Source organism: Melozone crissalis, unplaced genomic scaffold, assembly GCF_028551555.1.
Source record: "Melozone crissalis strain CALT ecotype California unplaced genomic scaffold, PUWL_Pcris_2 ptg000004l_1, whole genome shotgun sequence".
NCBI classification, from domain to species: Eukaryota; Metazoa; Chordata; class Aves; order Passeriformes; family Passerellidae; genus Melozone; species Melozone crissalis.
Window position 1 is genome coordinate 41,066,570 of NW_026535782.1, and position 12,436 is coordinate 41,079,005.

At 45.8% G+C, this 12,436-nt stretch overlaps 1 protein-coding gene across 1 annotated transcript in view; it reads right to left on the reverse strand.

Annotated features, from left to right (window-relative positions):
- Positions 1-4,129: 4,129 nt before the first annotated feature.
- Positions 4,130-12,436, reverse strand: part of EP300 (E1A binding protein p300) — a 61,336-nt gene continuing 53,029 nt past the window's right edge. The window contains exons 28-31 of the mRNA XM_054272177.1: positions 11,697-11,861; positions 9,520-9,681; positions 8,780-9,061; positions 4,130-7,525 (exon numbers count right to left, since the gene is read on the reverse strand). Of these exons, the coding sequence (XP_054128152.1) occupies positions 5,303-7,525; positions 8,780-9,061; positions 9,520-9,681; positions 11,697-11,861 (2,832 nt within the window). The 3' untranslated portion in view covers positions 4,130-5,302. The remainder of the gene's footprint in view (positions 7,526-8,779; positions 9,062-9,519; positions 9,682-11,696; positions 11,862-12,436) is intronic.

Here is a 12,436-nt window from a genome sequence, read left to right on the forward strand (position 1 = left end):
GAAGTGTTTATCCCATTCCAGACCCCCAGGAAATCTGACTTTTGAGAGCTGAGCTGTGCTGCCTCTGAATCCCTCTGCAAGCTTTTCAAGGAAGACATGGGGCACCACCATGTCCTGCCAGATCATCTTCCCCAGCAGAAAGGGCAGCCTGGAGCAAGTCCAGCTAATGGCAGAAGATGTCACTCCATCCACAAGGCCTGACACATAATAAGCAGTTTGCCAAGGTGGAAATCCCTTTACATATCCTTTCCCAAGTCACAGTTAAGGGCTCTCTCTCACTCTTTGTGGTGACACCTGGGCCCACCTGACAGAACAAAGGGCTTGAAATCCTTCAATACAAGCTCAAACTGAGATAACAGCAGGCAAACAGATGAGCACTTGAGGTCTTTTTCCCCCTCTTTTTTTCTTTTTTTAATTTTTTTTTAAACTCATGAGTTTGGAGTTCTGACTTCTGATGGCTGTAACTCAGGCTGTGTGGTTACAAGCCCTGGCAGTGTGGGTGGCAGTAGACCCAGGTCACACCTCAGGCTGCCCTGGCTTTCCATCAGCAGGCCTGGTGAGATATCCACTGCACGGCTCCCAAAGCTTTGGTCACCACAGCATTGTACTGGGAGCTCATTTCAGTATCACACTGCTGTGGGGCAGCACAGACAGTGAAAAGCAAAAGTGAAGAGGAAACAGAATGGAAGACTCTTTGCTTTTCAGGGCAGCAGAAGCTCTGCACTTTCAGCCAAAGGATCAGGGTTGGCAAAGAGCTTTCTTCTGGTAATGACCTTTCAATTCCTGCTGTTGCCCTGGGGACTGCAGGGACACGAGGAGAAGCAAAATACCCACTGCCAGTGCTTGGGATTGCATCCCACTTAGCTCTGTGCTCCCAAGGTACACCAGAGCCTGCCACCAGCCAGCACACCTGGGGAAAACCCAGCCCGAGCTGTGCCAACTTCACCAGGAGCTAGGAAGGGCTTTAAAGAATGACTGAGGGAGATGGTGCCAACAGTAATTTCTCCACCCTCCCCAAATCTACCACATTCCCTACAACAGGGAGACAGCAGGGAGAGTAGACTGGAGCCACGGCTGATTGCCCATCAGCTACTCCCAGCAGCAGTCACAGGACAGGTTTCCCTTCCAAACACCCAATATCCCTTCCTGGAGAGTTGAAACCAAGACCCTGTTCTAAGGGAGTGCAACTGAAGCAACTTGAGCGAACCAAAATGCCAGAGCACAGTCAGGCAGGCGAATGCTGATGCACATGCCACACCTGCAAGGCTGACAGAGCAGCTCAGCAGCTCTCCAGCCTCAAAGCAAGCACAGATGCTGCTGCAGTTCCTGTGGATGGAATGTGTTGTGCTTTTACACTTTCAGGGGCCAGGCTAGGCTGTGTCTCAGGCTGGGATCTATGGCACACATTCTGCTTTGACAAGGTGAGGGAAGAAATGGCTGCTTGGGCAAGCTGGCAGATACCCCAGCATTGTATTGTAGGAAGGCAGCTGCTGAGAGGGTTTGTAAAAATAAACATTCCCCAGACAGAGCACCCTGTGGCTGGTCTTCAAATAAAAGCTCATTTTTAGGGTAGAAAGCATCACACACCTAGGCAGAACTGGTCATAGGAGCAGACTCTTCTGACTGCTGCTGTCTTTCACTACAGGATCTGTTCCAGAGTGCCCAGAGAGGATGGGCTGGAGTCCTTGAGTTTGGCTGAAACTGGAAGCAGCAAAAAGACCATCTTGGAAACAGGAGGTGGAGCTTCTTGCAGAGAAATGTGTGTATCATATACTGGAAAAATGGCACAAAAGCTGGAATGGCTGTCACTGTCACATCATCTACCTCAGCCAGTAAGAGGCCACAAGCTCTGCTTTATGTGAGGCTCTGTCAGGCTTTGCCTGGGCTTGTCTTGGCCTGCCAAGAGCTGCTGTAGCTCGTTTTGCTGTTACAACAGCTGGCTAATGACCAGGTGACTGCACCAACATTGTCTTGGGTTTGTGCAATTATCTGGTGTTTGGGCATAGTGAATCCAGCAAATGAGCAGCACAGTGATGAGAAGACTAGAGCCTCTGTCAGATGGGGAGAGGCTGAGGGAGCTGGGATAGTGGAAGGTCAGACAGAAAGTTTACATTAGTGAACTACACATGATTTGAGTACAACCATTAGCATTGTTTTAAGTGGACAATCACTATGTGACTGGATTGCTGGAACTTCGGGTGTGAATTCTTTTTGCTGGTCCAAGAGTCTAATAAATAGGAGTGAAACAACTTAACTCAGACAAAACTGAATGGCAAGAGAGATACAGATGACACCCTAATTTTGTTGTCACCATAAAATCCTCCCCCTACTTGAAACTTGGGCCAGAGCAGTGCCCTAGATGGTGGCTTCTGCTTCTCCAGTAGAACCAGGGAGAGCAGAAGTAGAATGATGTCAGGAAAAGAAACCCTATGCAAATTTTAGACTATTGATCATCCACATCACCTCAAAAACTGAACTTGGCTCAGAGTCAGCACCTACAAAGAGGGACAGAACAGCTGTGCTGTCACATGGAATGCACCATGGCATCTTTCAAGCAAGTCTCTATGTTGGCATTTGAAGTTGGTCCCAGGACTTCCCCACTTCAGATGCTTTGATGCAGGTCAGGACAAATTCTAACCATGGTTTGTGTGCTAACTCAGTGGCACAGATGAAAGCTGTTTGCACTAAAAGCCTCTAAGTCAGAAGGCTGGGCACACTTTTCACGTCACTAGCCTGTATGTGGTCAGAAGGAATTTTATTTATGCTCCATCCTGAGAAGTCCACCAAGGCTGAAAGCAAAACTAGGCTTTGCTTGGTGGCAGGGAAGGAAGAGGAGAGCTTACTGCGCAGAGCACAAATCAAAACAATCCCAGGCTGCTGTCCTGGCATTCAATACATGGGATTTTTTTTGCTTTCTGCTCTTCTTTAGGTCAAGAGCAGTCCTTCCCAGTGCACCAGGGTAATTGTGGGCTTGGTGCAGAGCTGGTCTGCACCATGCCAGGGTGAGCAGTACGAGGTTTAGCCAAGGCCAAATACCAAAGCCCAAAGCTGCTTTCCTTAAGCCTGCCACAAATTTTCCACCATCTTGCTGACGGCTTGCCACCAACCCCTTTTTAAATACAAGATTCATTGTCCTAATTGTGTTTATATCCAAAACCCAAGCATTTTACTCCCACTTTTGAAGATCACTAACACCCATTCACACTGTAATACCATTACTTTTAATTGTCACTTACCCCCTCCATCATCTTCCACCAGCAGTTTCCTGAGGTCAGCTTGCTTGTTTTATCTATCTGGGATCTGCAGATACACTGATGTTCCCAACACAGCTGGCATTACACAGCTGGTCACATCCTTGGTCCCATCTGGGTGAGTTATTCCCTAGGCAGCCAGCACTGTGTGCACATGCACACCATAAGGCTGGATTTTGGGAAGCCCTCACTGCACCAGCCACATCCAGCACAACCAGCTTGAGCACAGCATGTGCCATGACCAGGTTAACTCCATGTGAGCACAGCTGTGGGCAGCACACGCCTGGGGTCACTGCCAGCACGCTCCATGGTGGCAGCACCTCTGTTCTGGAATGCCTCTGCGTCCAGCAGGTCACCAGATGTGACACAGGGTGACCGGGCACCCACGTGCCATCCCGGTCCAGCACCTGCCTGCAGGACATCCACACAAGCTTACCTCATGCTGAGTCACACTTCAGTGCCAAAAGGCGCACAATATACTCCAAGTGAAATAGGATCTTTTAATATCACATATCCAAACAAATAGTTCTCATTTCAAAATGCAAAATAGGTCCTTTGAAGATCAGCTGCTCCCAGGCCGTGTGAGCAAGGCGGGGCACAGCTGACTGGCACAACTGTTGAGGTCAGACCTCGTTTCTTTGGTAAGATACATGCCGGGAACAACACGAATGTAGAGTTGTACCAAAAGAGTCCATTGAGAAGACTAATTATTACTCCACACCCCTTATTAGAGATTTGCATTTTAAAACAGTCATATACATTAAATAGCTCTCCGACGTCTAGATAGCAAACATTTGAAGTAGCACATACTCTGCTACCCCCACCATTTTAAGAACAAGCAACACATGTGGGAGAGAAGGGAAACATTAAAAACAGGCTGTCTGTCTCACACAGTTTATTTAACAATAGGTAATAAGAAATCAATTTTAACAGTCTATACAGTGATCGAAAGTTCTTATTTATAAGTAACCAACTTTAATTGCATGATATACAACATTTGAGGGTTTTTTGCTTTCTATTTTCAAGTTTTACAGAAAATGGAAGAGGGTGGGAAAGGGGCATGGGAGAGAGAAAGCAAGCATAAAGAAGAAACCCCAGGGACTTTTTCTCAGGTTGAAATAATCCCGTTGGAATTGTTTCTTACCCTCTTTTTTATGTTTTTTTTCCTTTGTTAGATGTAAAAATAACAAAAAAAATTCTTTCAAGAAAACAGAAACCACAATATATATACTACATCCATTTGGCAGCTGCCCCTGTGTATTTCCAAAAATGTTGTCTTCTCTCTACATGTACAAATTACTTTAATACTTGAAGTTTTTTTAAGCTCAGACTCTTGTATAGAAAATTCTTGGAGGACAAAAGTAGACTTCAGGAGGGGACTGAGTTATTTAATATTTTTACATTTTTCAAAGAATTGACGTATTTCCAACCAAAGAGGAAAAGATTGGTATTTATTTTTATATATATATATTTATATATGTAATGTAGTTTTAAAGCAACATTAACCCCTTTTGTCCTCCGGTTTTAGGAAAGGTTCTCCTGTGTTTTTCTGTTGTTCTGTTTTTGTGGTGGTTTTTTTCGCAGTGACATCAAGAAAAACCAGAATAGGGAAAATGTTTACCATCTGCCTCAGTAAATAATAACTATCAATATTACATATTTTCATTAATTTAAAAAAAAAATAAAACCTATTGAGAGGCATGAGCAGGGCATCCTTTGGTGAGCAACCAAAAGACCGCCTTACTCTCCCAACCTCCCCAACGCACACGAGGAAAAAAAAAAGCCAAGAAAAAGGACTGGTTGTGATTCCAGCCATAACAAAAATATATTCTTTGTACTCTACTGTCCCTCAGGTTCATTGCCGGTTTGTTTTTAAAACCACAAACTACTGCTGCAGAGTTCAGATGTGTTCCAGGGAAAAATGTCGTTTTAGCTAAGAAAGATTCAAAAAAATTTGTCTTCAGTACAAAAAGTCTTGCGAAAATAAGTTTTTTTTATTTTCTTTGTTTCTTAATTTTTTTTTTTTTTGCTCCCAAAATGCTACAACGTGTCTAGTGTATGTCTAGTGTACTCTGTGAAAGGTTTGAATTCAAGTCTGAGTTCTCGGAGCTGAGCCCCAGTTCCGTGGCGCTTGTACCATGGAGGCCTGCCATGCCGGCATTGCTAGCAAGCTGGGAAAGCATTGCACTCTGGTCCGGGCTGGCAAAGTGCCCTTGATCCATGGGGTTAGCCTGGGCAGCTACCAGTCCTGGATGTGGGGAGCTGGTCTGTGGGGACACGTGGTGTGGAGAAGGCTGAGGCTGCATCCGAGGGGATGGGCTGGAATGAGGGGGCTGGGACTGGGGCCGCGGTGAGGGTACAGGCTGTGGAGAACGCACTTGATTGGTGAGCGATGAGGGGAGCTGCTGGCCCTGGAGGTGCGGGGACTGGGCCTGATTGGGGAGCATGTGCTGTTGGGGGCTCATTGGATTGGGCTGAGCTGGGGATCCCATCTGCTGCTGAAGCAGCCTCTGCTGGAAAGCCTGTTGCAAACTGGCTCCTGTCTCTGCACTCATGGCCTGTGGAAGCTGGCTTATTTGTCCCATGTTTCCTTGCTGCATCTGCTGCATGTGATGCTGCATTCGCTGCTGCTGCTGCTGGGGATACCCGACGCCCTGGGGCTGCTGAAACTGGTTGTGGTTGGCCATCCCCGGCCCCAGCGCCGGTCCCGCTCCCTGCTGCTGCTGCTGCTGGTGGCGCTGCTGCTCCATCATCTGGTGCCGTCTCATCAGGAGATCTCGGAACTGGGGAGCCATCCCCGAGTGATTCATATTCATCTGCTGCGCCTGAGGATTCATCCCAGCCATGGCCTGCTGCGGCTGCTGCTGCGGCTGCTGCTGGGGCATGCTGGGTCTCTGCACTCCTGCTTGCATGGGGTTCATGTTCTGCATGGCCGGGTTGGGGTGCACCCCTCCCTGCTGCCCTTGCATGGCCTGCTGCGGCTGCAGCCCCGGCTGCCCCTGCGGGAGGCCAGGCTGCCCCGCCATGGCCTGCGGGTTCTGCGAGCCCGCGTACTTGGCCGCCCGCTGCTTGATGAAAGCGGCCAGCAGCTGAGGGTTGGAGTGAAGGATGTTAAGCACCTGCTGCTGCTGCATGGGTGAGCTGGGAGACCTGAGAGTCCGCAGTAGGTTTTGTAAGGCCGCCTGGGGCAGAGGTTGTTTGGGCTGAGCGGCGCCAGGTACCTGACCCATCCCTGGCTGAGGGGCCATATTCATCGGCTGACCCGGCTGAGCTACTGACATCATGGATGGCCTCTGCATTCCTGGCTGCAGCTGAGCTTGGGGTAAGGCCCCCTGCACCCACGGCGGCTGCTGCTGAATTCCCGCCGGCCCCATTCCTTGATCTATATGGCCGCCGGGACCTCTGCCTATCTGTGGAGGGTTCATTCCCATCGGTGGCATCTGGGGCATCTGATGCTGAATCGGCCTTTGGAAGATCTGAACCTGTGCCATCTGGCGCTGGGTCTCCGCTGCCCGCTGGATCTGCATGGCCATTTCCACCGCTGCCGGAGGAGGACCCTGAACTGGCGGCTGCGGCGGCTGAGGTGGAGTCGGAGGCGTCACCTGGCCGCCTGCCTTGCCCTGGGACACGGCGCCGGGGGGCTGAGTTCTTGGCATGGTGTAGGGCGGCATGCTGTTGGGAGGCGCGGGCTGAGGCTGTGACACGGGCTGGGGCGGAGGCTGGGGCTGCGGGGTTTGCGGCGTCGGGGGCTGCTGGCCCGTCGGAGTCGTCGGTGTGGCCGGCGTGGGCGAGGGCAGTCCTTGCTGCTGGCCCGCCACGCCCGTGCGCTGCATGCTGGCCATCCTCCTGCGGAGCATCTGCGCCTGCTGCAGGCGGTGCTGGAGCTGCTGCTGACGGAGCTTGTGTTTGATGTTGAGGCAGAAGGGCACGGGGCACTTGTTCTCCTGGCAGTGCTTTGCATGGTAGCAGCAGAGAGCAATGAGTTGCTTGCAGATGGGGCACCCTCCGTTGGTCTTGCGTTTGCAGCCTTTGGTGTGTTGGACGACCCGTTTCATCTTCTGACAGGACGGCAGCGAGCAGTTGGCATTGCGGCACTGGCAGGCGTGCACCAGAGACTGGATGCAGCGCTGGATGCTCAGGCGGCGCGAGTCGCCGGGGCTCTGCGTCGTGGCTGTCTGCTGGTTGTTGCTCTCATCGTCCAGACCGAGGCCTAATTTTTCCATCTTGTGGTCATGGTTTTTAGTGTTATAGCAGGTGATGCACAGGTCATAATCCTGAAAAGACAACAAAGGATGAGTTATCAGTGTTCCTGAAACTCCATACGATAAACGAGTAAACGATGTCCTGCCACCTCAACAATTACTCCCAGTCTGTTCCAGGCAAATTGTTGCTCTAGGGAAAAATTCAATCTTTCATGTCATGTTGAGGTACTAGAGAAGGAATAAATCCAAATTATAGCCAGGGAAAGTGTGTGGGTGTAAGGGTGTCTGAAAGCTACACAAATATATAAACCTTGAAAAACATGTTGGCTCTGAGCTAGTAAGTCACACATTATTCAGAAAAATCCCAACAGGAAAAGAGAAGAAACAGGCAGGGACAAATAGCTACTCATCTGCTCCTACTTCAAAAGAAGAGAGCAAGAGAGGCAGAAGAGGTACCACCTTTCAAAAAAGAACGAAAGCTGCATTTTCAGTTTGCAGATGCGAATTAAACAACAGAGCACTGAAAGAACGAAACACATTGTGACAGCAACAGCACATGAGTTTGGGTTCAATAATTGTTCTTTAAGAAAAAGACCTAAGTTCTTAGGATTAACTAGACCATGGGAAATTTAGAATTTACTTTCTGGTATATACCAAGAAAGTAAAAGCACATGTGTGTGCCTGTATATATATATATATATGTACACACATTCATTTCCAGCAGGCTAGAAAACTAAGTTAGAAGCCAGATACAATGATAATCTAGCTTCCTGTGGTCATTGAACCAAACCTCTGGACTCAATCTTCAAACACACTGGTTTTGCAAACACTTCTGAAGACACAAATGCTGTTTGCAGCATTCTACAGAGACATAACAGAGTAGTGAAGGAACTACAGGGGTATTGGAATCTGACTTGCAGCACAGCAAAACCTCTGTGCCAGCAAATCAACGGAGAGCCCTCTACAGATATACTGCTGCCCCACACTTCTACTCTGGAAGGAAAATGTATGCATTGCTCTTCAGAAAAACCAGCTAGTCCTACCATTCCAGCTCAAGCCATGGCTACAGCTCCCAGTTGCTTAGGCAGCAGCACCTTAAATAAGCTACAGAAAACACAACTCTATTTCAGCTTTCACAAGGCAGAAATCACACCAAGCAGCACATTAGCAGAACCACTTATTAAGGAAAATGTTTTCCCTCCTTTCTGAACTGCCAGAAGATGAGCTGCACATATTTTTCCATCAGTTAATAATGAGAAATCAGTTCAGGTAAAGAGCACTCTGGGCACAAAGAGTGGGGGGGGGGGGAAACTTCAGCAAACATACCTCACAGACAGTGCAATGCCATCTGGTCTCCACATGATGCTTGCACTCGTTGCAGGTGTAAACAAAGCGGTCTTGGCTCTGGGTGTGCAGTTCCACCAGCATGCACATGGTTGACCACTGAGCCCTCCGTAGTGAGGAGAACTCCAGGTGCTTGTCTCTAGCAAGGGTCAGGAACGCATCGCGCCCATCCATCAGGTCACACGGAATGAGCGGGTCAGGCTCAATGATGGGGGGCAGGGAGTTGGCTGCAGGGCCAGCAATGAGGCGGATGACAAAGAAGACCTGAAAAATAAAAAGGTTTAAGATGCTAGCCCTTTTAAAGATGTTTTGGTCACCAAACCTCATTATAGAGTGTACAGTTCCAGGATCAGCCAACATTTGAATGACCTGCTGCCAGGTGGGGTGCTTGTGAGGCCTAGGAAATCTCAGACCTCTGGGTGCCCTGCAGATTCACTTTCCTCTGAAGAAACAGGAAAGGAGCACTGCATTGAACAGTAAAAGTAGAACTGCTGTGGCAATCTAGACTGTTAGGAAGTTCTGCACGAGCACAGCTGCATTTATTCCCAGTGCCCTTGCAGCAAAGAGCACCCAGACTTACTGGTACTGGTCTGTCTGGGTGAGCCACTCAATTCTCCAGCCAAACCTGTATAATTTACAGGGCATGACTCTGTTTGAAGTATCAAAGCTTTGTACACCTCTTTACTGAAGTAAAAAGTATTCCTCATTCAATCAACTCTTACCTCCTTGTGCTTCTCCATAGTGGCATACAGCTTTTGGGAGAGGTCATTGGACACATTGGGCATGCCAGGCTTCTTCTTATTGCCACGACTCAAACTGCTCTTGTTTTTACTTGTCTTCTTATTGTTCTTCTTTTTGGCATTTTTGCTGTCTCCCTTGCTCACCTAGCAATTTTAAAGACATTTTATGTCAGGTATCTAAGCAACACCATGTCACAATTTTATTATTTTTATTTATTCTATAACTGCAGGACAAACCACACTTCACAATCATTTACTCTCAAGAGACATACTAGTGTTCCCAGAAACATAAAATTAACTCCATTAGGATTACACCAAAAGATATCAAGATCAGCAATACATACTCCAAAAATATTAAAGCATAGATGCTCAGGATGTACAAGGAGAACAATATATAACAAAGCTTGTTTGTCCATTACAGCTACACGCTCTTGGACAATCACCAAGGGGTTCAGCAGATGAATTCTCAATGCAATTCAAAAGTAAAAGTAACTGCAAAGTACAACTGATATCGCAATAAACAAAGCAAAGGAAGACTTAAAACACTTAGATTTAGTTTGCTACAGCTCTGACAGATTTACTTTTAACAGACTGCATTAAACTGATTTTGTATGAAGCTGTTGTTCTGAGTCCAAAATGCATTAGTAGTGCAACTTCTGGCATGCACCTGCCATACGCTGCAACACTCAAACAAAACAGGTCAGCTTCATTTCAACTATATTCTTACTTCTGGTGCTCAAATCTGTTAGCAATTAACAGATTATTGCTCGCTGGGATGCTTAGAGAGCCCCTCAAAACCCTACAGCATAAGAAGATCAAGGACCAAAATAATTGTTAGCCAAACAAGCATTTTTCCTAAGCTTAAAATAACTTTGTCAGAATGGAAATTCCCAGTGAACATGGATGACTATCATATCACTTGACAGTACAGTTTATTATTGCCCCTTCTTCAAGTATGAAACACAGGATCAATAGAGAGTTACAAATATTTGTAATAATAATAACAATAATAAAGTTAAATAGTAATGTACTGCAAGTTGGCCCTATGTCAGGATTTTGGGGCCAAATTGCTGCGAAGTCTCAACTAAATATTGACCAACCTCACACAGAGAGCTAAATGATCCTTCACAAGTGGTTTCTGGGTATATTAGAGAGATGAGAACTCGAAGCTACACCTTGTGCAAAGCAAACAATACCTTCCTAAGAAAGATGTTACTTAATGCAAATTTGATATCATGTTGCCTAACTTCCTGCACTTTGATTAATCAAAGTTCTTGAAAGAAGGCATTGCAAAGAGCAGCACAGCAGAATCATGATTTTTAACTGTAACATTAAACCTGTATTTTTTTGATCCAAAGATCTTCTAGAAAAAAAAATTTTAACCCCCCCCCAAAATCTAGTCTCAGATAAGGTGATGAAGCAGCAGTGTTTAAAGAGTTAACTAACAAGAAGTTCAGAGCATCCAAGGATAGGCAGATGCATAAAATCTACATCTGTTCACTTTCAAACTTACTGTTGAATTAAGAGGCATCTCTTATTTTTGAGATTTTTTTTTGTTAAACTTGATAACATAGTTGTACATTCTCAAAAAAACTGCACAAGACCCCAGAAAGAAATTCCTCTAGTTTAAAGTAGCCCAACAACAGTTCAGCAGTAATTTGTGCTTCAGATCCTCACTGCCTTAAAGCTACTAAACAAAACTATTGAGAGTCAAGTACCAACTCACAGCATTCCATTACTTTGTCAGAACATTCTGCTAAGATTGGTCTTATATCATCTAAGTTAGAAAGAAAAGAGTGAGCCACTATTTAAAAGCTAATGCTTAAGGAAAAAACTTCCAAATCAGACTGAGGTGGCAACGTGATCATTGGTAACAACTGGATTTCAGCAACAAAATTTTCAACTAGCAGCTGTTTCAACAGAATTGCCTTTGGTAATTAGACAGTTTATAGCCCTGTGAACACCCACTGTTCATCCAGATGTACCTTAGTGGTATTTTACCAGATCTAGTTTATAAACTATAAAATTGAAATTTATTTTAGAGTGAAAAGTGAAAACCCCAGTTAAGTGAAGTGCCTTGTGCCCCTCTTTTTTTTATAATTAGCCTTATCTAATCAAAACTTGTTACATTAGATCATGAAAAGCAGAAGCATCCTTACATCTGTGCTTTCATTACTAGTGTTTTCTTCTCTCTTCCGTTCTTCTTCCTCTTGCTCTAGTTCCTTAATGCTCTCCTCCAGAACATTGGGCCAGAAGTCCCCTTCAAAGTAAGGGAGCTCCTTTGCACTGGTTAGACGGTCTTCTGTTGCCTGCTTAAATATATCCTAAAAGAGAGCGAGCCCACTTTTGGTTATCACTATTACAAGTCATGTAAGGAAAGGCAATGTTCTCAATGAGTGACAAGAAAAGGCATCAGCAGACTAAACAAATGAAAGCTTAATATTAGAATTCATTTTATGAGAACACATTCTAAGTGCAAATTTAACATTGTATCTGTTACAGTTTGTCAAATACATTTCAAATATTCCCGCTCAGAAGAAAGAAATTGCTGTGTGCTAGACTTCAACATGCATTCTTACCAACTGGGACAATGTTATCACCATAATCTCAATATTCATTTAAATCCTTATAATTCTAAAGATTTTATATACTTCTAACTGCATCAGCAACCTAACCCTGCAATTTGATCTAACACAAGAAGATTTAAGACTCCATATATGGTTTTTTGCTCTTTTACAGTATTCCTCAAGAATTTAGCTTGTTCTAAGGAACCATTTCAAATTGTTTGCTAGAACGATTTCAGAAGCTACATGTTTTGAAGAGAGTATGTTTTAACTCTAAACTTCTGGTGCTCAATTTACTTAAAACTAATGCAGTAAACACCAAGAATCAGGCACAA